The 23,518-nt window shown below is 35.4% G+C and overlaps 6 protein-coding genes across 13 annotated transcripts; 4 read left to right on the forward strand and 2 right to left on the reverse strand.

Moving 5' to 3' along the window:
* Positions 1–702: 702 nt before the first annotated feature.
* LOC105972686 (mitogen-activated protein kinase kinase kinase 5) lies at positions 703–5,172 on the forward strand. 7 transcript variants are annotated; one of them, XM_012997679.2, is made up of 11 exons: positions 703–1,457; positions 1,689–2,360; positions 2,443–2,530; positions 2,645–2,707; positions 2,792–2,955; positions 3,218–3,293; positions 3,700–3,759; positions 3,862–3,987; positions 4,091–4,267; positions 4,377–4,474; positions 4,573–5,172. In XM_012997679.2, the coding sequence occupies exons 1-11, from the start codon at positions 1,015–1,017 to the stop codon at positions 4,637–4,639; spliced, it is 2,034 nt and encodes a 677-aa protein (XP_012853133.1). In that variant the 5' UTR covers positions 703–1,014; the 3' UTR covers positions 4,640–5,172. The 7 variants fall into 7 exon arrangements, with proteins under 7 accessions (XP_012853133.1, XP_088677728.1, XP_088677730.1 ...); XM_088821602.1 differs by having other exon boundaries at positions 705–1,457; positions 1,692–2,360; XM_088821604.1 differs by having other exon boundaries at positions 709–1,457; positions 1,692–2,360; positions 4,389–4,474.
* A 455-nt stretch (positions 5,173–5,627) lies between these two features.
* Positions 5,628–8,543, forward strand: LOC105972718 (peroxidase 10). The gene is made up of 4 exons (XM_012997699.2): positions 5,628–6,761; positions 6,948–7,139; positions 7,230–7,395; positions 7,979–8,543. Exons 1-4 carry the CDS (start codon positions 6,546–6,548, stop codon positions 8,383–8,385), a joined length of 981 nt encoding a protein of 326 aa, XP_012853153.2. The 5' UTR covers positions 5,628–6,545; the 3' UTR covers positions 8,386–8,543.
* A 106-nt stretch (positions 8,544–8,649) lies between these two features.
* On the forward strand, positions 8,650–12,370 carry LOC105972708 (peptidyl-prolyl cis-trans isomerase CYP40). Its single transcript, XM_012997691.2, has 9 exons — positions 8,650–9,230; positions 9,845–10,345; positions 10,453–10,540; positions 10,647–10,690; positions 11,378–11,482; positions 11,575–11,650; positions 11,858–11,895; positions 11,972–12,043; positions 12,140–12,370. Exons 1-8 carry the CDS (start codon positions 9,060–9,062, stop codon positions 12,023–12,025), a joined length of 1,077 nt encoding a protein of 358 aa, XP_012853145.2. The 5' UTR covers positions 8,650–9,059; the 3' UTR covers positions 12,026–12,043; positions 12,140–12,370.
* Positions 12,290–13,311, reverse strand: LOC148768303 (uncharacterized). The gene has a single exon (XM_088821607.1). The coding sequence runs from the start codon at positions 13,244–13,246 to the stop codon at positions 12,290–12,292; it is 957 nt and encodes a 318-aa protein (XP_088677733.1). The 5' UTR covers positions 13,247–13,311.
* A 567-nt stretch (positions 13,312–13,878) lies between these two features.
* On the reverse strand, positions 13,879–16,072 carry LOC105975564 (patatin-like protein 3). Its single transcript, XM_013000768.2, has 6 exons — positions 15,727–16,072; positions 15,464–15,645; positions 15,160–15,343; positions 14,872–15,033; positions 14,430–14,732; positions 13,879–14,298 (listed from the first exon to the last, which is right to left on the reverse strand). Exons 1-6 carry the CDS (start codon positions 15,907–15,909, stop codon positions 14,071–14,073), a joined length of 1,242 nt encoding a protein of 413 aa, XP_012856222.2. The 5' UTR covers positions 15,910–16,072; the 3' UTR covers positions 13,879–14,070.
* A 3,027-nt stretch (positions 16,073–19,099) lies between these two features.
* On the forward strand, positions 19,100–23,316 carry LOC105972724 (Phosphoglycerate mutase family protein). Of its 2 annotated transcripts, XM_088821608.1 has the most exons (8): positions 19,125–19,410; positions 19,669–19,771; positions 20,082–20,132; positions 20,234–20,344; positions 20,973–21,104; positions 21,579–21,654; positions 21,745–22,023; positions 22,908–23,316. In XM_088821608.1, the coding sequence occupies exons 1-7, from the start codon at positions 19,232–19,234 to the stop codon at positions 21,966–21,968; spliced, it is 876 nt and encodes a 291-aa protein (XP_088677734.1). In that variant the 5' UTR covers positions 19,125–19,231; the 3' UTR covers positions 21,969–22,023; positions 22,908–23,316. The 2 variants fall into 2 exon arrangements, with proteins under 2 accessions (XP_012853160.2, XP_088677734.1); XM_012997706.2 differs by lacking the exon at positions 22,908–23,316 and having other exon boundaries at positions 19,100–19,410; positions 21,745–22,150.
* Positions 23,317–23,518: the final 202 nt, after the last annotated feature.

Consider the following 23,518-nt stretch of genomic DNA (forward strand, 5'->3'; position numbering starts at 1 on the left):
ATTTGATGACGTAAAAAATAAATCACCTAGTGTGTTGAAGCTGGGAGAGCAAAGTAGGTCACGTGCTCACGAGCTAGATAGTCCTGAGAACTTTAATTTACTCTAGGATCCTGCGAACAGAAAACACGTAATCTAAGCCGGGGGTTGATCCGGCGGAAACCCCTCCGACGCTCAAGTCAGACGTGAAGATTGTTGGTAATTGTAGAGAGAATTCCAAAAGAGGAATTGATTGAATAAATATAAAGTACCTTCATTCAATGAATTTAAGTTCTATTTATACTTTATTGATTGGGTCGAGACAATTTATCGGGTCCAACCTTATTTGGGTTTGATTGGGCCTCTGTAGAAATAACTATTAAGTTGGGCCTGTGGTCCAGTAAATGTGGGCTATTGGGCTGGGCCAATAGGCATATCATTATAATTATTATTTCCCATTCAAATAATGTAATTTATTAGTTACTAGATTTATGAGTAGGTTTTATTATTATATATTTATTTAACAAATATATATATATACACCCCAAAAAATAATAAAAGTGAAATTAGATGTTGACCTTAACAAAGAATATTTTCTTCCTTCAAATTCTCTTATTAATTTCTGACCAAAAAATAGAAAACAGAAAAAGAAAAAGAAAAAAAAACATATATATATATATATATATATATATATATATATATATATATATATATATATATATATATATATATATATATATTGTTTTACGTATGCTGTAAACCGCGTTTCTGCAGCGTTAACATTTTTTGGAGAAAATTACAACGGCCCCACCCCCACCACCACCCCCGGTGGGGTTTTCTTCTTCATTATCGGCCATATGAAATTCCTATTTCCTCAATTCCGACGGAAACAGGAAATTCATTTGGCCGGTAAACTATTCCTCCCGGCCACCGTGCTAATTATGTAAAATCACTATTAATCCAACATTGTAAAAAAAAAAATTAAAAAAAAAAATAAAAACAAACCGTTTGATTTTGTGATCGGCACCTATAAAAACCATGCATTGGTGGCAGGGCGCGTTTACTTCTACGTCGAAGTCGCAATCCAACGACGACAGCGTCATCGGCGGCGGTGGTTCCGCCGGAGCCAGCAGCTACCCCGCGAAGCCAGGCTTCTTCTCCTCGCGGCGGAACCGCCTCCTCAGCCGCGCCAGGAAATTGCGGCAGGTGACAGAGAACGACGTCGAGATGTGGCGGTCCCCCGACCATTTGCAGAATATGCCCGCCAGGTCAGCATTGGCGTCCACGTCGCCGTCGCCTCAGCCGCTGCCGCTGCCGGAATTGCACGTGCTGCTGCAGCGCGACCCCAAATTCGCCTCCTCCAGCTCCTGCAGCGTGCCCCTTCCGTCTCCAGACGCTATTCAGATAACGAGAGGATCCGATGACAAGGAGAGGGAAAGAGAAAAGGAAAAGGAGTCATCGGAGATTGACGGAGTTAAAAGGTAGCCTGTAAATAATGGAAATTATCATTTGTTGTGGAATGACTTCTACGTGTTCGATGAAATGCGTGTGCGAAACCTGATGAACTTTTTTTCTTTGAGCCAAAACGTTTTTAAATTCTTGCATGCAATTATATTATGTTGATGCAAAGCTTGTCCAAGCATTCATCATTACAACTCTGTGTGGCATAATATTAATTCACTGTTACGTTTCCCTTCATTCACATGTTTCAGCAGATTAGTACGCCAAGATTCAAGAACAAATACAGAGAATTCGGAAAATCGGCAATCTAGGAAGTCACGGCACAATCAGAAACAAAAATCCTCGGACGGGTACAACTTCAACATTCCCATCAGCGCTCCGACCAGTCCTTATTCAAGCCTTGTTGTGTCTCCCCCAAGGAGTGATATGTGGGCATCTCACTACCTGACCCCACCCGGAGTTTTCCAAGTTTGGTCAGCACCGGAGATGCCACATTCAGATGGGAATGTAGGCCTAGGTTTCTCTTACCAAACGCCTTACGAGAAAGTTGCATCTAGTGTTGATAGTTCTCCTCTTCAGAGTCCAAGAATTAGTACTCACAAGCCGGCCTCACCGTTAACACGGTGGGAAAGTAATGTTCAGGCCTCTGTACATCCCTTACCTCTTCCTCCAGGGGCTGCCGTTTCTTCTTCACCGCCCACTCCAATATCCCCTGTCAGATGTAAATCCGAATTTTCAGGAGCTTCGTTACCTTCACAGCTCACAGTTAGACATGAATTTACAGGAGCTAACATTCCTTCACTGCCCTCTCCGATTTCCCCTGTTGGGAATAAAATTGAATTGATGCCCATTAAATCTCAATGGCAGAAAGGAAAGCTCATTGGGAGGGGGACGTTTGGAAGTGTTTATGTAGCTTCCAACAGGTATGCATGGCTAAATATAAACTTTCAACCTGCGAAAAGTTACGTGCACTATTGACGAATGAATGCTTGTTCTTGTCAATAGAGAGACTGGAGCATTATGTGCCATGAAAGAAGTCGAGATTTTACCTGATGATTCGAAATCTGCAGAGTGTATGCGGCAATTGGAGCAGGTTTTCTTCTACTTTATTTGCATCTCATGATTCAAACTTTTGGTATTGGTTTTTTTTTTTTTTTTTTCCCCCCCTTTAATGCATGATTTGCACTTATTTTTTTATTCTTTTCAGGAAATTAAAGTTCTTAGCCATCTAAAGCATCCGAATATCGTGCAGTATTTTGGTAGTGAAATAGTAAGTAAAGTTTATTCACGAAGATGGATTGAAACTATTGCTTTTCTGCTGCTGCAGTCAGATTCTCACTTTATGTTGAAACAGGTCGGCGACAAGTTCTACATATACCTGGAATATGTCCATCCTGGTTCAATCAATAGATTCATCCAAGACCATTGTGGAGCTATTACAGAAGCTGTTGTTCGCAATTTTACTCGTCATATTCTCTGTGGATTGGCTTATTTGCATAGTAAAAAAACCATACACAGGTAATAATCCATATGTCTTATGTTTATTCAGAGGCAGAAATATCCTCCATTGGAAAAATAAATTCAAGAGGTAAGCTTATAATTTTGAATGATGGTAATAAAAAGAAAGCAATAACAAAAAAGTGTAGATTAGTGGCTGTAGCTGCAGAACTGATATATATCTGGAATTGTTTGCCGTTCGAAATTTAAGAAATCAGAACATGAAATTAAACTTTTACTTGGATTTTTCGTTCTTACTGGTTTAGTGTCAATTGTTTTCTAGGGATATCAAAGGCGCTAATCTACTGGTTGATGCATATGGGGTTGTCAAGCTTGCTGATTTCGGGATGGCAAAACATGTGAGTTATGATTCACCAAATATGATGCTCTGTCTACCCTTATAAGCTTGCTTGTGTTTTTAAATTTCGCCTTTTAATCTGGAATTTGTCATATCATTTTTGGATCTCACTCATTTCACCAAATATTGAAAATGCTAAATTCAAATATATTCGAATACAGAGTATTGACTACTGACTTTGATATATGCTATAGACCATTTTATTCTTTGTCAATTGTGATTTTGATCTTGAAAAATTAAGGCAACTTAAAGAAATTCTTGCTACTTGCAAAGAAAGCAGCTCTTCTTTTTCGCTTTCCCCCCCATAAATCTTCCCAATTTTCTAGTTGATATAATGTTTTAAAGATTATTTCAACATTTGTACACTTCTGCTACGTGAATTTGAATGTGTAATTTTGTCTTTACAGCTGAACGGGCAAACGGCAAATCTGTCATTGAAGGGGAGTCCATATTGGATGGCTCCAGAGGTACAAAGATACTGCAACATCAAACCTTTTTCTGTTTTTTTATCTTTTCTTAATAATTCAATCGTTGCTCAAATATGCTAACACCCTCTTAACTCGTTGTAGCTCTTGCAATCCGCAATGCAAACAGATGCCAGCTCAGATGTTGCTTTAGCAGTTGATATATGGAGTTTGGGTTGTACAATAATCGAAATGATGAACGGAAAGCCTCCTTGGAGCGAATATGAAGGGGTATGCAAGCACCACATATTTGGTTCAATGTGCTCATTCTCATGATTTAGCATTTCACTTTATAATTCACAAATATAATATATACATATCAATTCTTTTTTAGGCGGCAGCATTATTCAAGGTTCTAAAGGAGACTCCACCGATACCACAAATAATGTCGGCAGAGGGCAAAGATTTCTTGCAATGCTGCTTTCGTAGAAATCCAGCTGAAAGGCCAACCGCCAGCCAGTTACTAGATCATCCATTCTTGAGCAACAACACTAAAGAGACAAAAAACACGGTAATTTACATTTCACTCTCCTGTTAGTTTTTTGAAATGCAAAAAGCTCCTTATGTTTATAATGATAATTGTGATTTATGCAATAATTCACAACAATAATTCACAACAGGACAATTTGCAGCTTTCGAGGGAGCGGCCGAGGCAAAAAGTAGACCAATTGTCGGTTCCATTTGACACACAGATGAGGAAGGGGAAACTTAGTAACAAGTAAGAATTTCTCTCACGAAAATTTGGTTTGTCGTGTTTGGGAAATTCGAAAAAAGTTGGCATTTTTTTTTAACTATGGGATATATGTGGCGTAACAGATTCACGCACGATTCTTTTACTCCGGTAAGAATATCCAACGATGCCATCTTCAGATACCCCATTTAGCAGTGGCTCCACTTCCTCTTTTTATCCCCACGGAAGCTCTCGGAAAGTTATCTGGTTAGAATGAAGAACACATGAAAACGCATATTTATATATATGGGTGGAGTAGGGGTGGGGGATTTAGGTGTAGATATAATAGGCTTTGTATAACCCCTTGGAGAAAGAACAAACAAGCTGCAAAATTTGCTGCTCTGAGTTTGAAAAAAAAAATGTACAAATAGTGTATATTATTTATACGTTGATCTTTCACCAGCTTGCTGAATGAAATCAAGTTGATGCATAGGAATTGTTTCTGAAACAAGTTTTTTTTTTTTTTTTTAATTTACTGTGTGTAGTAGTGTGTGTGCTGGTGTAAGGTGAGTTTTTAGACTACTTAGTTTTTTTTTTCTTTTTTTTCTGCTTTGTTGTTTTTGTACATGATATACACTGTAGGCAGTTTTCAAGGGGACAGATTTTCCCCTCTACATCTGTGTGGGTACTATTTTCTTGTGTTGAAGAAGATGAATATGAGAAAATAATGAATTTTTAAAAATAAACTAATTATAAATAGGGTATATTACGATAATTACAAATATCACCCTCAACTACGGTCAAATTACCCAAACATGAGGGGTTTTATCGTAATTTGACCATACATCAGGGCTAGTTGTAATTTGACCCTAAATACTAATGATATTTGTGTTCTATAAGCTTCATAATAAATTTAATTTGGGCCATGATTTTATCTTAAAAAAGTTTGAGCGGCCCAATTACAATTTGAAAAAATATTCCCCCGATTCCTGAAAATTCGCTCCTCGTTTGGGTTTTTGTTCTCCCAAAACCCTAATGAATGAAGAACGAAATTATCCCCAAATTTCCAGAAAGTTGGAGATGTCTGTCACTTACTCCCCAGCTCCAATTGAAACGGTAGCTATCAACCGCGGGTGGTGGTGTTCGAATTTCCGGTACGTCTCCACTTCCCTTACCTTTTTCAAATTTTCCCACGTTTTTTTTTTATAATAAATCAAAATCCGTTTTGTTTTCACTGAGTTGGTGCCAAATGCTCCACTTGGTGGCTTTTGTTTCGAAATTTTATACCAAATTCACTGTCCCTGTATCGCCGCCGCCGCCGCCTGGTTGACTTATGTCTGCAAATGGCTGACATCATTATGCACTGTGTTCAACTAGTGATAGTGTGTCGACCTTTTTTAATTTTTTTTTTATTTTTTTATTCGATATTATTAGCTTTTTACAAGCAGTTTGTGTTTTGGGTAGGAGTTTAGCTACGATGAACTTTTTTATCAAGGTCAACTGAGTGGGGCTTAATCTCCTGAATTATCATCTGTGTTGTGTGGTGTGGCAGAAAAAAAAATGTTGGTTTCAATTATTTACCAAGTTCAGTATTTCGCATTTTATCTGTGTCGATTGATTCACTGTTGTGTTTCCATCGCTTGAAACTCAGTTAGATCGACTCTAATGATTAACATTCTTTAATCTAATCACGAGTGTCTTAATTAAAAGACTGTTAATTAGATTTCTGAAACTCACTACAGTATAATACATAGAGGATTATAATCCAGTACGTTTCAATGTGTGTCTGTGTGTTTTATTTTCGATGAAATGACTAGGTCCCTTCTTTTCACCTCGACTCACTGGAGTCATCAAATATCACGAATCACTCTTTTTTGTAATTTTTCAAGAGATATAGTTAGTCAATGCGAGTCTTTCCTGTAAGCCACTACTCGTGACTTGCTTTTACCATATTTTATATGTCACTTGATAATTTTATAACTCATCGAGTTCGTGGAATTTCGCCAAACTTAATTGAAAGGGACATACATCTTAAGTTGATCCTCCTATAAATTGCAGCTATTGCTGCTTGTTAAATACTATCCACTAAAATTTGGCATTTCCTAATTCCTTTGAAAATATGAATAGGAACGCTTCTACACGTTTCGTTATTCCTCTTATTTGCCTTCTGTCTCTGCTCGCGTTTGGGAGCAGTCAACTTGATTACAAATTTTACGATAATAGTTGCCCTAACCTGTCAAAAATTATCAGATACGGAGTTTGGTCCGCCATAGCTAATGAAACAAGAATTGCTGCCTCCCTTTTGCGCCTTCATTTCCATGACTGTTTCGTTAATGTAACTAAATCATCCCCATATGGTTCTTTGATGTTGAGATTTTCTTACGACCAGAAAAATATTGAAACAAAACGAAAAAATTGCGTTTCCTTTAACTGACCAATTTTTTTTTAATAGATCAATTTGGCTTGTTACAGGCTCGTGTACTTATCTCATGTATAGATTTTCTATCTTTTGCGCATGTAGGGTTGTGAAGGATCTATCTTACTTGATGATAGCAGCAACTTCACGGGAGAGAAGAATGCATTTCCGAATCGAAATTCAGTTCGCGGGTTTGAAGTGATCGATGCAATAAAACAAAACCTCGAGAAAGCTTGCCCATCCACTGTCTCTTGTACTGATATATTGACTCTTGCTACAAGGGATGCTGTATTTCTGGTATAAAAAAATCTAACTGCTCGAAAGTTTTTTTGAAGTCTCGTTTTTTTTTTCTTTCCTTGATTATTACTTCTGTTTCAATGTCATTAGAGTGGTGGGCCCTTTTGGCCTGTGTCATTGGGTCGTAGAGATGGCTTAACAGCAAGCGAGGCTTCGGCAAACACAGACCTCCCTTCACCTTTCGAGCCCTTGGAAAATATTACTGCAAAGTTCATCTCGAAGGGGCTCGATGTCAAAGATATGGTAGCTCTTTCAGGTATTGATTATGAATTATTTAATTCTTTGAACTTAGTAAAATAATTTAATCATGTGCTCCCTCCGTTTCAAAATAAATTGTACTCATACATATTAAGAAACCTAATAAACAGCCTCCTTTTTAATGGAGAATCCCCAAATTGCCCTTTACAAACCTTGAAGAAACATAATTTAGTTGTACAAAGAACAATCAACGATAAAAGGGCAAAATTGGTAAAAAAAATATTTTGCCTTCAAATTCTGAAGTGACAATTAATATTGGAATTTTTTTCGGCCTTCTTATTGGACGATCATCATACATCCCGAAAATCGACATTCTTGATCAATGAAGAAACACCCTTTTTTGTTGGTGGCACTTATTTTTGAAACGGAAAGAGTATTGAAAATGAGTATTGCAGGTTTTCGAAACTCCTTTTTATCTCTTAAACCAAACTGATTTACCTCTGTCCTACTTTCTCGGGGTTTAAAATTCAAAGACGAACGATAAGCTTTTGTTGTTCTAATCCCATAATGCAGATATACATATATATTCAAAAACCAATAATGTAATTTGACAAGTAAAGGCTTATTGAAACCCTGTGCAGGTGGCCACACAATCGGCTTCGCTCAATGCTCAACATTTAAGCAAAGGCTTTTCGACTTTGACGGGGCCGGAAATCCCGACCCATTACTCGACGCAGCACTGTTGGGCAATTTACGCGGCATTTGTCCGAATCAAGACAATTCGGACACGAATTTAGCTCCCTTCGATTCTACATCGGCCAAGTTCGATAACAGCTATTTCAAAAGCCTTGCAAATAATTCCGGGCTTCTACAGTCAGACCAAGCTCTCATGGGTGACAATAAAACTGCTGCTGTAGTTTTGAATTACAGCAAATTCCCCTTTTTATTTATGAGGGATTTTTCTTCCTCTATGGTCAAAATGGGTAATATTGCTGTTCTTACAGGGCAGGATGGGGAGATTCGTAAGAATTGTAGAGTGGTTAATTAAATTAAAATAAAAATAAAAAATGCCAGCGTGGAATTTAAGTTATTAAGATGAAATCGATTTTCATATTTCTAATAAATGATAAAAATACAGGTAATTATGATGTATTTATTTATTAAAAAAAAAAACGGCTTATTATGATTATTTATTGAAATCTGCAATTTATGAGTATTGAATATTCATTTAATATAATAAAAAAAAAAAGGAGAAATGAAATAAATGTAAAGTTTGTGTGGATAAAAACAAAAAACTCTTTTCATGCTGTTTGTGGGCTACGTGACAAACAAACCCATGATCGCGTACGGATAGTGACCTTTCAGCCCGCCTATATAATAATAAATAAAAAAACAGTTTGTACGTACAGCTGTACAAGGTTGTACCTCACACAAAAACACACAGTACACACAGTGACTGACAGTGAGGAGTACCTTCCCCATTTCCGCGCCTCTCCGTTTTACATTCTGCGCAAAAGCTATACTACCAAACAAAGAATGTTCGCCTTTGCTTTTCCCTTTCTGCTTTTCGTCTCCTACACCTGAAAACCTCGTTCCTCTTTTTCGCCTTTTTCCGCCTTCGTTAATCCTACCGCTCGCTTTCGGCCGCGGCGGCGCTTCATCGGCAGCGTGGGGAAGGTTTTGTCGGTTCGGTGTTTTTTTTTTAACGGCGGCGGAGAGAAAATGGTGAATCCGCGGTGCTATTTGGATATCAGCATTGACGGAGAAATGGAGGGGAGGATAGTGGTGGAGTTGTACAGCGATGTGGTGCCGAGAACCGCCGAGAATTTTAGAGCCCTATGTACCGCAGAGAAGGGCATCAGCCCTCGCAGCGGCGTTCCCCTCCATTACAAGGTCTTCTTTTTTTTTTTTTTTTTTTTTATATCTACTTCTGTATTTGATGGTGTGCATGTTTTTTTACAGTTGATGCTTCTTTTTAGAACATATAAATCACTTATTTGTTTTTTTTTTTTTTTGGGGTTGGAGATTCGTTTTGCGTGAGTTTTCTCCATACAAGTTATGCCTTGGAGTAAAAGGCAATGTGAATGTGATTTTTGCTGTGCAAAAAAATCCAGATATTACCTAGGGATTTCAGAAGTTATCCGAATGGTTTGTTTCTAAGATATCGACTACATTTCGATTTTAGGTAGCCATCCATTCAGAGCAGTTGTTGTAGGAAAGTGATCCACAGTATTTCTGTTCACGCATTTGAAAGGGAAAGTGAAAATCAAGTGTGTTATTGCTGATTTTTATTTTATTTTATGGTTTCAATTGAGTATTAGTAAAATATTAATCTCTACATTCTCTGTTATCCCTAGCAATTGAAGCTTTCAGCATCTTTTCTAATTTTTTTATAAAGCATGGAACAATTTAATTTTCAGACTGTGAAAGCTCTATCTATTGCTTCCTTCGATAATAATGCTTATAAACTTGTTACAAATGTGATTTAGTTCAATGTTTGAATACAGGGCTCACACTTTAATAGTATTATCAGAGGTTTAATGGTGCAAGGAGGTGATATATCTGCTGAAGAGGGAGTGCCTGGAGAATCCATTTACGGGGAGAAATTCGAAGACGAAAATTTTGAGCTGAAACACTCGAGGAAAGGGATGTTGTCAATGGCTAACTCGGGTCCGAATAGTAACGGGTCTAAATTTGCCATTCTCACAAACCAGGCTACTCATCTGGATGGAAAGCACGTTGTCTTTGGCAAGGTTATCAAAGGATTAGGGGTCGTTCGCTCGATTGAGTATGTCGCGACAGTGGGGGAGTACTATCCAACTGTCGATGTTGTCATTGCCGACTGTGGAGAAATTCCCGAGGGAGCAGATGATGGGACAATTAACTTCTATGGAGATGGTGACGTGTACCCTGATTGGCCAGTGGATTTCGATGCTAAAGTAGACGATGTCTCGTTGATTATTAATGCTGTTGACTTTATCAAACTCCTTGGAAATGAGTGGTTCAAGGTAGTTTTTTTTTTTGTTTCATTTTTCTCTTTTACTACCGAATCAGCTTTTATGTTGTTATAAGCTTCTTCAAGTTGTCAATGCTATTGGTATTTTTGCATGTACAGAAGCATGACTATAAGATGGCTATCAGAAAGTATCGTAAGGCTCTCAAATATCTGGATTTATGCTGGGAGATGGAAGGCATTGATTCAGGTTTATCTCATATCTGCTGCAGAATGCTAATTTAAGAATGTTTAATTACTGAATATGCATAAGATGATTGTATTAGCCTAATTGTGTTATATATATGTTTGTACAGCATCTCTGATGAAAACAAAGTCTCAAATCCTTACAAATAGTTCTGTAAGTAGTTGCTCTCTCTCTCTCTCTCTCTCTCTCTCTCTCTCTCTCTCTCTCTCTCTCTCTCTCTCTCTCACACACACACACACACACACACACACACACACACACACACGCACGCATGAGCTGTCAATGGTCAAACTTCATAATCTATGCTATATATAAATCACTGATTGTGAGATTCCGTGACAACAATTTGGTGGATTCTTAATGAGATCTGTAGCTGTCTGAATTGCTTGATTTCTGTGGTTTCTCTATTCCGAGTTTAGATTACTCCTTAATCTTCTGTGTTTTCAAAGCCATAGTATTGATAAATATGTGCTGTCTATTATATTAAAATATGTTCCCCCTAAACTATGCGATTGCACGCTAGAATAGATCAAGATAATGAAATTACGTGACACCTGAAAAGATCAATTTATCTACTTGTATTTTCCAGCATAAAGCATAATAAAAACTCAACTAGTTCAATTACCCTGATTATGTAGTTAAGCAGATTTCCGTAATTACGTTAATTTTATGTCGTGATAAATGGTTATATAGCAGGTGATCAGAGTTTTATTAAGCCATTTGGATATTTCTTACTGAACTATGCATAGTGGAGTGCTTTAATCGTCACTTATTTTTTTCCTGGTAGTTCAGCATTGCTCGTTTTGTTGTGCCATAAAATATTTGGCTTCCTCACTTCAGGTCTGCAAGTTGAAATTAGGAGATCTTAGAGGAGCATTGATGGATTCGGACTGTGCAACTCGTGATGGGAAAGATAATGCTAAAGCTTTCTATCGCCAAGGCCAGGTCAGCAACTCGATTTTTAATAGTGTCCCCTGTATTTTTTCTCTTATGGGGAAAGTCGTGCGTAATTGTTGGTTAAAATTTAATTCCTTCAGGTACATATGGCACTCAATGACATAGATTCAGCAGTTCAAAGTTTTCGGAGAGCTTTAGAATTGCAGCCAGATGATGGTAAGAAGCATGTGCTGTCTTTTTGTATTAATAGGATAAAAATCATCTATATTCTGAACCATACATTGTGTTGCAAGAATTCTTCTGATTTACATTGCAGTTTTTTGAAGAATTTTTTTAGAACTGTTTAACAATTTATTAGTATTTTAGTAACTAAACACTTCTACATGACCGGAAGAAATGAAAGCTTATTTTTCGTTTTTTTAGGTGGCATAAAGAAAGAGCTCTCTATTGCAAAGAAAAAGGTAAGAACCAACTTTGCACGTACAATTTCGTCAATCGCATGTAGTCAGCTGTTTTAAATGGTTAAAATGTTAGCAGATTGCTGATAGGCGCGACATGGAGAAAAAAGCTTTCTCGAGAATATTCCTGTAGAGAAGCGTTGCATTTTGGGTAGGTATCTTTCATTGATTTTCACTTTTTTTTCCCTTTCTCCGAGTATTCTCGACACAAACTGATGTTCCCGGTCACCTTTATCTGTAAATGCAGGTTACTGATATCTTTTGGACTCGTGCTGAAAATTCTCTTACTTGTTAGATGAATTTCAAGACGACGTTGTAATACATTCCCGAACCAAATTTTGTCACAGTAATTACTTCTAAGCTTAGGGATTATGTCTGAAAGAGAAAACATGATCAATCATTTAAAGTATTTTGTTAGATTTCGGACTAAAAACTTCTTCATTCGAACAAAAAAGGACGATTTCCTTTTCTTGACTAAGTTTCTGTTGTTATTATTTACGTATTGCTGTTCTTGATTCATCTTACTCACTCCGTCGTTGGATTTAGTTCCTACTCTGGTATTTACCTTTCTTGACTTTTCGTTACGAATTGTTTGCTCCATCATATTCCTTTGGCGATATTGATTCTGCAGTCTCCTAAAAGCCGAGTCTCGACTTTTCTCCGCTGCAACTTTTTCCTCCACAGATACCGAAATCCGCCTCTCTGCTAGAGAAGTTTGTTCGCTAGCATCTCTTCTTAAATAATCGTACTCCCCTCGACTTAGCTGGACCATGACATTAACAGCCTCCGAATTATTGATGTGCCAAAGCGCTCGAGCTGCTGAAGCGGCGAAAGCTTCCGATTCCAGCTGTACGGCTTCGTGAGTGAGCTTCAACGCCTGGAGGCTCTGTCTCTTGAGCCGCAACACAGGTTTTAGGTTCGATCTTCTTCTCCGCTTTTGATCTGTTTTCAATTTCAATTGCTCCATTTCTTGTTGCACTTTGTGAATAGCTTGATTTTTGTCATTGATCATTATACGAAATTTGTCTTCTTCCTCCTTTGTTGACCTGATGCACATTTCTGTAGTTCCTATCTGAGCTTGAATCTCCGAAATTGTATAATTTGCTTTGGAAACTCGTTCTTTTACACTTGCTAAATCCGCCTGCATTTTTTCAAGCTCGTCGATTAAGGGTCGTGAATCTAACCATGACTGCATCGCATCATCTTTAGCCTGTTTGAGATTTTCCTTCATCTTTTCCAGTTCCGTAATTTCGGCTCTCGATAATTCGATGCTATCTCTGATATTATTACCATCCAACTCCATTTTTTTTTCTTGGAAATCTATTAAAGTTTGATTATTATATACTGTGTGCATATATACATCTATGTCTGCCTTTCGATTTTATAGTGTTCTTCGACTTGCATTGTATTTAGTTTCTTGTTTTTTCTACCGATTTATCTGCTAATTGACGAATGAAAAGCTTGTTTCTGTGAATAGCCTGTCGTTGGAATTCTTTGTTATTATAAACATTTGGTTCCATTCATTTGACATTTTGTGCTAATTGTACGGCACCACTGTCTTACTATACTATGATGTTTTTATTTTTTTCCGGGTTTTTTTGTCCAAACGTGTGCAAACTTAGGTCTGAATACCGGTTAGGAAAATACTAAAGCAGTCTCGATTATTTCCTCCATATAGTCCGGACATCCAAGAAAGCTGTTTATTATCTGTCCTCAATAGTTGTCATGAAAAATAAGTTGTCGGAAAACGAAAGCGACTATTATCATTTCACAGTTTGTTGCGCATTATGTAATATAGATTCATACATATTTTACAAACATACATGCGTTTGTGACTGTAAATCGAAGAAGGTAAAAAAATATTCGGTACTAGATGCAGTAGTATCATGAGCTTTGTGCTATGGAAGAATCCTATGTGTTAAGGCCTTGTTTGGTAGGATTTCAATAAGATGTGGTATTTTTTGACTATCTATACATACAAATATAAGCAAAAAGTGACTATGTAATTAGTATTATTATTTGATTTTTTTTTTTAATTATTATCATTTATCTCTGTTTAACCACGCACAATAATAAAAGAAAAATATAAATTTATATATAAAGAAACGCACAATAATAAAAGAAAAATAAGAGTAATAATGTAATTATAATTATTTCCAAAAACAGTACTCTTAAATCTTAATTGTTCGTTTGGCGGGACTTTCTTTCATCAGATAGAAGCTTAGCGAACCGGGCCAGAGCCTCTGCATTAGTCCCCTCTCCTTGAACCGGTTCTTGCCTGCCGGTTTCCAAATTCACTCTAGAAACCGGTTTTTTCAGCAAGCTCTGACCAATCTGTACAAGCGTCTGCATATTCTTCACCGTCGCAATATCAACAGAGGATGTATCCCCCGCCAAATTATCCTCCTTTTTTTTTTTTTTTTTTTTTTTTTTGTCCAAAATAAATAAATTAATTAAGGGGGAAAAAAAACATAAATATCAACCATGTCAGCGGAATACGAAGATAATAATAATAATAACAATAATATTAGTCACACCTGAATACGAAGATAATTCTGCTCGTTGCGGCGAGATTGAAAAATGGTGGAGACATGAATATCAACCATGTCAGCGGAACCATCTCCGTAAATATTGACCAATGGCGAGTCACCGTCATAGAATACCCAGCTAAGTACCCCCCACTTGGAGGCATCTTTCGCGTTGTACTTTTCTGCCATTTTAGCAACGCCGGAGCCCAAAGACAGCACCAGCATTCTGGTGCTGTCCATTGGCTCCATGTCTGCCACTTCAAATTTCCCCGACAATATTTCTTTCGATACTTCCGTTATAGCCACAAGCGTCTGTAATAATAACGGTTTACCACAATTAGTACACACGTGTTATTTTACTGGCAAAAATATGAGGGGGAAAAAATATAGAAAGTGGCTAAAATACCCTTCACGTAAGAGCGATATTGAGTTATTAGAAACAAATACGTACAGGATTGTTGGCTGCCATGGCACCATCGATGAGATTGAACTCTCGTACATTCCCTTGCGGGTCCCTCGTTTCGAAATAATGAGCCGGGAAATAAGTTGGAGCAGCTGACGTACCAAGGGCGACATCCGACATTAAAGCATTCTTGGATGCATTTGCTTTCCCCTGATTTTTTTTTTTTTTTTCAAAATTAATCATATATATAATTATTTGTCTGGTTTAAGATAAGATGATCATATATATAAAGATAATTTGATGTAATATAATAAGATGAATTAATATTTTACTTACATCTTTGGTGGTGAAGATAGTAGGTTGAAGGCGCTTGATATCAAATGAAGGAATAACCACATTGGTTAATGCCTGGCTCACTGTGATATTACCTAATAGCCCCTCTACCAATGTTTTCAGGTACTTCCCGTCGTACTTTGGCCCCGCGAATAAATTCGTAAGTGTCCCAACAAAGTTGTTCCGTCTATCATATTCAAAAAAATAATATACGATTATTAGTTGATCAATTTTAGAATAGTCGTAATAATTCTTGATCGAAATACGCAATGTTTTTTTTTTTTTATCAATATTACAAACGACGAACCGGCTCTCGGGGAAAATCTTGGGGCAATTTTCCAAGTAGAAGCTTGTAATATTATTTGCAGCATACATAGGACGATTGTCCGGGCCAGGAGCTGCGAGCATCGTGGTAATAAGACCACCCGTACTCGTTCCGGCAATTACATCGAAATAGTCAACAAGTCTTGCATTTGGACCGTCTAGTTCCTGTATTATATTGAAAAATATTGTTACGAATCGACGAAAATACGAACGATCGTAGAATAAAAATAATATACGATTAATTACCTGGAGTTTGGATTCGAGGTGGCCGAGGATTGTGCCAGGGATGATGCCTCTAACACCACCACCATCAATGCTTAATATTGTCACCTTTCTTGATTTTGTTTGAGCATTTGAAATTGGAATTAATTGTGAAATTTGGATAATTATTAGCAGATTAAGTGCTAATATGAGAGCCCTTTTCTCCATTTTTTTTTCTTCTTCTTCTTCTTCCTGTCAAGGTAATGATGATTAGTGAGGTGTAATTAACCTCAATTACCTGTTGAACAAAGGAAGAGAAAGAAATTAACTGAGTTGCTAATGATTAATTAGCAGATGTGAGTAAAGAGTTAGCCTCTAGATTATTTATAGTAAGTGTATGCAGGCCAATAGAGCACTATTTATTGGCAGGAAATAAAGCATTATCCTGTCATTGTTTGGTGCATGTTGTCAATTATAATAATAATAATAATAATAATAATAATAATAATAATAATAATAATAATAATAATAATAATAATAATAATAATAATAATAATAATAATAATAATAATAATAATAATAATAATAATAATAATAATAATAATAATAATAATAATAATAATAATAATAATAATAAAAGAAATATTATTATTATTATTATTATTATTATTATTATTATTATTATTATTATTATTATTATTATTATTATTATTATTATTAGTATTATTATTATTATTATTATTATTATTATTATTATTATTATTATTATTATTATTATTATTATTATTATTATTATTATTATTCTTCTTCCACAAAATATGAAAATTTTGTGAAACCTAAAATTAAATGTTGATGAATGTGTACGGAAGAAGAAATTGAAGGAAGATATTCAAAGAAGTTTGGTTTTGCAAACAAGAAGAGCATTAAAATGGTTTGGTCGTTTCTTTTCTTCATTAAATTTTAAATAACAGAATTTTAACAAAAAAGGAGTTGTTAAAAAACACAGAAGACTTGTATCTAATTAAACGAATCAATTTCGAGAAGATTGAATATTCGTGCATACTCGAACTCTAACCAAACTTCATAATTTATTGAACGAAAATTACGTGTTCAAACTCTGATTCGCCAATATATATTATACTAACAAATCGAACTCAAACGAGTTTTTAATAAACGACTTCAGTGTGGGCATCGAGTAATTTAGTTCAATATTCATCATTAGAAATATGGGTGTGTGATCGTGTGTGTGTGTGTGTGTGTACATCTTACTATTATAACATAATATTCGATATATTTCATTTTCACCGAATACAACATCTACGATAAATTCGTCCACTAAAATGATTTCCACACCAACTTTAGTGATTTGAAATGTGAATTGGAACTAACATAGTTGACGAAGGAGTCGATGCCAATAAAATGTGCACATCAAATCGAACAATTTAATTTCTATATCCAATAATCAGTTTACATGTATTTTTTCTCCTTCGTTGAAGAGATAAGAACCTAAATTCGGTTTACTTTAATCATTCAAGAAATTAAGTGGATGAATACCTAAGTAAATATGTTAGAATTTTGAACATTTTGAACAAATTGATTGACTAATAACTTACTTCAAAATTTGAGAAACAATTATTTCTTGAGTAAATTACAACCACCACCACTGAGGTATGGTCAAATTACGAAAATCCCTCTCTTATTTGGGGTAATTATAACTACTCCTCAACTATAAATATTCTTACACGTCCATCCTTGCGGTTTCAAATTTAAAGGAATCTTCTAAATTATATGGAATATTCTCAATTTTATACCCGTTTTATCCCATTTGAGTTCCACATTTTGAAGCAAGATGATCATAAGATGTGTTTTTTGACTTGTATATATCAGATTGTGGTGCATCAAAAGTGTATTTTTTTCACTAAACGAGTACAAAGTAGAGAACATTCCACGGAATCTAGATAATTATGTTGAATTTGACACCATAATGGTGGAGGTGTAAGAAAATTCATAATTGAGGGGTAGATGTAATTATCCAAACAAGAGGGTTTTTTGTAATTTGATCATAACTCAGGAGATGGTTGTAATTTACCCTTATTTCTTATATAGTACTCCCTCTGTTCCACAATATCTGTCTCTTTTTAAAAATATTTTTGTTCCATATTATCTGTCACTTTAGATTTCCAATACTGGATTAAATGCATTTTTCCTGTTTTAACCTTATTAATGAAACTCTATTCATTAATTTTCTCTTATAAATCATTAAATATTAAAGGTTGTTTTAGGTATTTTTATATGATTTTTCTAAAATCAAGATATATTTATTGAGTTTTTTAATCTTTGTGAAAAGTGAAAAGTGACAATTATCTAGGAACGGAGGGGAATATTTGATTGTTGTCAAGATTATTTATGTAATTAATTGGAAATTAAATGGTAAATACTGCAAATAGTTCTGGTTTCTAGATTGCAATAATAATTCTAAATCCTTTTTCATACATAAATAAATTTGTAATAACATTCCCATGGTGGCGTTGTGCATTCTTTCTATTTTGAGTCGGACAGTAGAACGTTCCGACACAGAGATTTAATTGAAGTCAACAAAACGCGCTTTCTCGGGTGACAATTAAAAGCGTGCTACACATGAAGACCACTTATTTTTTTCAACGTTTTTAATTTTCAAGATAAATCCATTTACCAAGTTCTTATAATTTTATCATGGTTTAATTTTTCATTGACCTAATTCTACTTTGCATTTTTAAAATGTAATTTTGGTATTTTACATCTCTAAAAAATTAATAACATTTGGACCCTTGAAACATAGTAAGTTATTCATAATGCACATCAATTTTTTTTTAAATATTAATGAGGGCAAATATATTTGTTTAGTGGTGTTATTTTCCATCAAATTAAAATATTATATTTCTCCGTTTTTAGTTATGAGACGTTTCGAAAGTGAAAAATTAGAGAATTAGTAGAAAAATATAAAAAAAAAAAAATTGACGAATATGCCGCCTAGATATTGTTTGTTGGTAACAAACTATTTGACTGGAAAATTGGAGATAACAAAAATATTTGAGTGAATTAGGATTCTTGCGGGCAAATTTGATTTGCTATGAACCCGTATTAGAGAAAAAAAAAATTGAAAATAGGAAATTAAAAAAAAAAGAAAGAAAGAGAGAAACGAAAATTAAAAAAAAAAAATTAAAAAAAATGAATATGCATTAGGGTAAATAATTTTAAAAAAGAATTTAAACGTTTACGTGACTATATATAAGAATAAAAATTGAAACTCTGTTAGCCTGGCCCAGATGAAGTGGTAAATGTCAAAACTCGTACCTTGTCCGGCCCAACTCTAATAATTTTGTATTATTTATTTATTTTTTTGATAAATCAAATAATATTGTATTTGGACTTTCAATATGAATTTTGATAATGAAATGACAAAATAATAGGCCTCAAACAGGCCTGCACAAAATGGCTCGGCCCGGCCCGTAATTGTAGAATCCCGGTACTGCACAACGTACAAACCTGTGAAGCACTCGATTCTCATGCCATGAACGCACTAAGCTTGAGTAGCGTAAAATCTCCGAACCATTACCCCATTCCTCCGCCGCTGCCCACTATCCTCCGTCGCCTGAAACCGCTGTTCTTCAGAAGAAGCCCCAAAATCTACCAGCCGTTCTCCCCAAACTTGTTGATCGCCTCCAGTTTCATGGCTGACTCAAACTCCAGGTCCGTATTTATCTCGGTAAATAGTGAAATTGTTCAATTCCGATTGTTAACGATGCTTGTTTCCATATTTGTTCCATTTATTAATCGTTCCAGACGCGGAACGATGATTGTTTTTGTTTTCTGTAACCTGCTAATTTCTGATTTTGGTTCGATCGAAATAGCTCGACTCCCTAAAATTGGGGAATCGATGATTTTAAACTTTTTTTGAAAGTTTCGCCGGAAGCAAAATAAGAGTTGTTGATTTTGAAATTTCTCCAGGGCTTCTGTTTTGGCTGATTCCGCAGAGAATGGTCCAAAATATGCGGAGATTATTGTAATTCGTCACGGTGAAACGGAATGGAATGCTGATCGTAGAATTCAGGTGTTGTTTCCTTGCACTTTCTCTATAGATTTCTCGTGTCATTGTGTAAACGGCATTCAGTAGAGTAGACAGATGAAGCAAAGCAAATAACTGCAGTTTCATTGAAAATACTCCTGTTGTTGAAATTGGATTACGAATTGTAGTGCACTAAATATGCAGAAATCTGTAGGATTTTTCAAATGTTTTATTGCAAATAAACTTTCCTGAGAAATTAAACTGAAATAAGAATCGGTATACGAGCATTTTCACGTTCCAGTTGATAGTATTTCGTCGATACTTTTGTTACAATTATTGTATTTATTTTTCGTAGGGGCACTTGGATGTGGACTTAAACGATGCTGGGAGACAGCAAGCAGTTGCGGTATGTCATGATTCTTGCAATCTCTGGTGTACCTTTTTTTTTTTTTTGATAATTAAAATATAGGTATTGCATGATTTTGAATATTTTATTACTTGATTAAGGTGGCTGATCGGCTTTCAAGGGAGCCTAACATATCTGCAGTATATTCATCTGACCTGAAGCGAGCATCTGAAACTGCCGAGACAATAGCAAAAGGCTGTGGTATAATTGAGGTATGAATTCAGGATCAACTTTAGCTTTGGATGCCATCACTTTTATCCTTTTGAACTAAAGCAATGGAGATACGTAAGCACTTCTTTTTACAGCCAATCAGTAGCCCTGGAAAAGGTCAAACTGATCTTTTGCTAATTTTGATTGAGACAATTTCTTTGAGTTTCGGAGTTCATTGCCATATTTAACCATGTGAATGGTGTTAGTATTCAGTGCATAAACAAAGGGGATTACCTGGTGAAACCATGTTCGTTTCAAAATGCAGTAACGTAATAATTTTATGATATTTCTTACCTTACTTTTTCACAAATATTTTACTTAGGTCATGAAATCTATCAGTTCTTTGATTGGTTGTTTAAGTTTGAAAGGTCATTTGTGTTTTGTCTAAATTACAACACTTCTTAATGGATGTTGTCATCGAAGAGAGCTTTTGCTATATATCACATTAATCAAAGATGGGGAATGTATTTAACCATTGCAACACCACTAGGATTTCATGTTCAACACTCTCTTGCTATGTATATGTTGTTACACACAGACATGCTATATATATATATATATACTCCTTTCGTATGTGGGTGCTGTTAGTGGTAATGGATCATTCTGAATGATCTGTGTCGATGTAATCAGGTTACCAAAGATCCAGCCTTCCGTGAAAGACATCTTGGATACCTTCAAGGCGCTGTGTTACACGAAGCTGCCAAAGTTAATCCAGATGCTTACCAAGCATTTTTATCTAACCGAGACGATCAAGAAATCCCAGTATGCTCTCTCTCTCTCTCTAAAATGTATTTCTCATAAATTGCTATACTATCTTCCAATCTCCTTACGTTTAATGTAAATTTGCCTTTGAAGGTTCTTTCTATTTTAGGGAATTTCATTTGTATATTAAGTGCAAGAGAGCTATTTGGTTCGCAATTATTTGTCTTGCAGATACAGTGTTTCCTTAGTTTAAAGTTAATTCATCCAGTTAGGCAGAGGATTAGCTATCCATCCTACTGTAAACTACTTTTATCTTATAAACTATATGAAATAATCCTTGATCCACTCAATCAAAATGATTATAAACCCAGTGCTATGTGGTTTCGTTACATGAAATAATCCTTGTTCGGTTATGCAGTATTTGTAGCTAAATTTGTGGGAAAACCATCTTAACAATGGATATATTTATTTTAATTTTTGTGGCAATTAAGTTCCGATTGCTTCTTTTTGCACATAATCCACCGACACATGCAGGGTGGTGGAGAGAGTTTTAATCAACTATACGAGCGTTCCACATCAGCTCTGCAAAAGATTGCAAAGAAACACATCGGTAAGTTTTTTGCTCAATCCACAACATTAACACGAAACCTTTCGCCAGCCGTTTTTCAATTTCTGAACAATCGAGGAATAAATAATGCAGGTGAGAGAATCGTTGTAGTCTCGCACGGTGGTACGATTAGAGCCCTTCACAAAAGGGCTTCGCCACATAGGCGCTGTGCTGCGAAGGTTTTAAATACTTCCGTCAATGTATTTCACCTGTCTGATGAAGGCAAATGGAGCATTAAATCGTGGGGTGATGTGAGTCACCTTAACCAGACAGAATTTCTTGAGTCGGGTTTTGGCGGGGATAGAAATTCTGGCTAAGTTAAGTTCCATTTGCTTGATCGATTTGCAGATTATTGATGAAGCCACTCAAAAGGTATGAATTTTTTAGACTCTATTATATTGGTTCTCCTTGTTCATTTCTAGTTATGTATGTAAGAATACACAACCATTCATCATGAATATTAACTAGAGTTAAGTTATTTACCTTTATGATTCGGAAACGAGAGAGAGACCTAGGGGTGGGAATCGGACGGATTAATCAGCCCTTCAGAATTTCTTTATATTTTGCAAGTGAAAAACTAATTTCAATTTTCATTCCAAAATTTTTGGAAAAATCGAAAATTAAATATGAAAACCAAAATTTCAGAAATTGGAACAAATGAACTTGTTCCGAAATCAAAAAATTCCGGATCCGAATCGGTAAATAGGGAATTTTTGTTTTTCTTAGTCATCTATAATAGAAAATACATAATAATATCGATATTATAATTTTTCTTTTTTTTTTTTGATGAGTTCCGTTTCAAAATAAATTTGAAAATGGAAAATCGGAAGTTAGAACTTTTGGAATTCAGAATGAAAAATATTTCGAATCGATTTTGTTTACTAATTAAAGTTTAATAAATTAAGGTTATGATGAAGTTTTATAGAGTCAAATTTCTAATGGAATGTTCTTATAAAACATAAAAATAAAAATAAAAATAAAAAATCGAATGGAATTGAAAAAAAAAATATATGAATTTTGTTGAAATTTGAGGGTTGGGCCCATTAAGGTAAGTGGGGTGTGTGTGTGTGAGTGCAATGTAACAGTAGAGAGGATGAGGAGGGAAGGTTTGCATGCGCGTCGTTTTAAAAAATGGGGCCAAGACAGCCATAGGTACATAGTTATGTTACCACCATTTAAGGTTCTTTATTTATTATTTGGTCCCTCTCTAAGATGTTGACATCTTTTTATGTTTCCCATCACATATGTTTTTTCAGTTAACTTTCTCTGCCTTGTACTGACAAAGAGGGTCTCTTTGGTTTTTATGGTGGTGGGTCCCATTTAAAATTACTCTTTATTTTGACTTTGAATTCCAATACCCCAAGCACAAATCATTCAACATAATTGCCACTTTTTTTCTTTTTCTCCCTCAAGTCAATTGCAATATAAAGACAGATTAGCGTGCAAGGAATCTATTATATCGTGATTAATGGACTAATTCAGGATCTTTTAGCTGTTGTTGGGTTGCGATTTTGTTCATCTGAAATGTTAAATGTCGTTTCAATTTTATTAATTCCATTTTGATTTCGAATGTGATTTTGACCATTTTCTATTCCGAGTTTGGCAAAATTCAGAAAATGAAAATTGTAGTCCTTTTAAACAGCTTTCTATGACAACTTGAATCAACTAGATCTGATATCACGTGACAAAGTTATACATCGAATGAGTTACATTTTGAATTTTAGAGAACTAATAACATCAAAATGTTGGTGGTGTTCGTTGGTTTGTCCATATCTTTCTCACCCGACATCCAATCTTGGTGATTCAAGTTGGATTAGAAAACTAACTTACACAACTACAAATTATGTATTTTAGGTTTTGCCAAATT

The sequence above is a fragment of the Erythranthe guttata genome, chromosome 8 (genome assembly GCF_056151865.1).
Source record: "Erythranthe guttata isolate IM_541 chromosome 8, IM_541, whole genome shotgun sequence".
In the NCBI taxonomy this organism is placed as follows: Eukaryota; Viridiplantae; Streptophyta; class Magnoliopsida; order Lamiales; family Phrymaceae; genus Erythranthe; species Erythranthe guttata.

What these genes read in the sequence shown, in the direction of transcription:
- LOC105972686 (XM_012997664.2), top strand. Translation starts at nt 1,015, where the DNA reads ATGCATTGGTGGCAGGGCGCGTTTACTTCTACGTCGAAGTCGCAATCC. An exon ending in ATTTCGGGATGGCAAAACAT is followed by an intron (nt 3,294 to 3,699) that starts GTGAGTTATGAT and finishes TTGTCTTTACAG; the next exon opens with CTGAACGGGCAAACGGCAAA. An exon ending in AAGGGGAAACTTAGTAACAA is followed by an intron (nt 4,475 to 4,572) that starts GTAAGAATTTCT and finishes GTGGCGTAACAG; the next exon opens with ATTCACGCACGATTCTTTTA.
- LOC105975564 (XM_013000768.2), bottom strand. Translation starts at nt 15,909, where the DNA reads ATGGAGAAAAGGGCTCTCATATTAGCACTTAATCTGCTAATAATTATC. An exon ending in CCATGGCAGCCAACAATCCT is followed by an intron (nt 14,733 to 14,871) that starts GTACGTATTTGT and finishes TTATTATTACAG; the next exon opens with ACGCTTGTGGCTATAACGGA. An exon ending in AGAATTATCTTCGTATTCAG is followed by an intron (nt 14,299 to 14,429) that starts GTGTGACTAATA and finishes AAAAAAAAAAAG; the next exon opens with GAGGATAATTTGGCGGGGGA.
- LOC105972708 (XM_012997691.2), top strand. Translation starts at nt 9,060, where the DNA reads ATGGTGAATCCGCGGTGCTATTTGGATATCAGCATTGACGGAGAAATG. An exon ending in CTTTCTATCGCCAAGGCCAG is followed by an intron (nt 11,483 to 11,574) that starts GTCAGCAACTCG and finishes TAATTCCTTCAG; the next exon opens with GTACATATGGCACTCAATGA. An exon ending in AGAATTGCAGCCAGATGATG is followed by an intron (nt 11,651 to 11,857) that starts GTAAGAAGCATG and finishes TCGTTTTTTTAG; the next exon opens with GTGGCATAAAGAAAGAGCTC.
- LOC148768303 (XM_088821607.1), bottom strand. Translation starts at nt 13,246, where the DNA reads ATGCACACAGTATATAATAATCAAACTTTAATAGATTTCCAAGAAAAA.
- LOC105972718 (XM_012997699.2), top strand. Translation starts at nt 6,546, where the DNA reads ATGAATAGGAACGCTTCTACACGTTTCGTTATTCCTCTTATTTGCCTT. An exon ending in TCCATGACTGTTTCGTTAAT is followed by an intron (nt 6,762 to 6,947) that starts GTAACTAAATCA and finishes TTGCGCATGTAG; the next exon opens with GGTTGTGAAGGATCTATCTT. An exon ending in CAAGGGATGCTGTATTTCTG is followed by an intron (nt 7,140 to 7,229) that starts GTATAAAAAAAT and finishes CAATGTCATTAG; the next exon opens with AGTGGTGGGCCCTTTTGGCC.
- LOC105972724 (XM_012997706.2), top strand. Translation starts at nt 19,232, where the DNA reads ATGAACGCACTAAGCTTGAGTAGCGTAAAATCTCCGAACCATTACCCC. An exon ending in ATGGCTGACTCAAACTCCAG is followed by an intron (nt 19,411 to 19,668) that starts GTCCGTATTTAT and finishes AAATTTCTCCAG; the next exon opens with GGCTTCTGTTTTGGCTGATT. An exon ending in AAGGCTGTGGTATAATTGAG is followed by an intron (nt 20,345 to 20,972) that starts GTATGAATTCAG and finishes CGATGTAATCAG; the next exon opens with GTTACCAAAGATCCAGCCTT.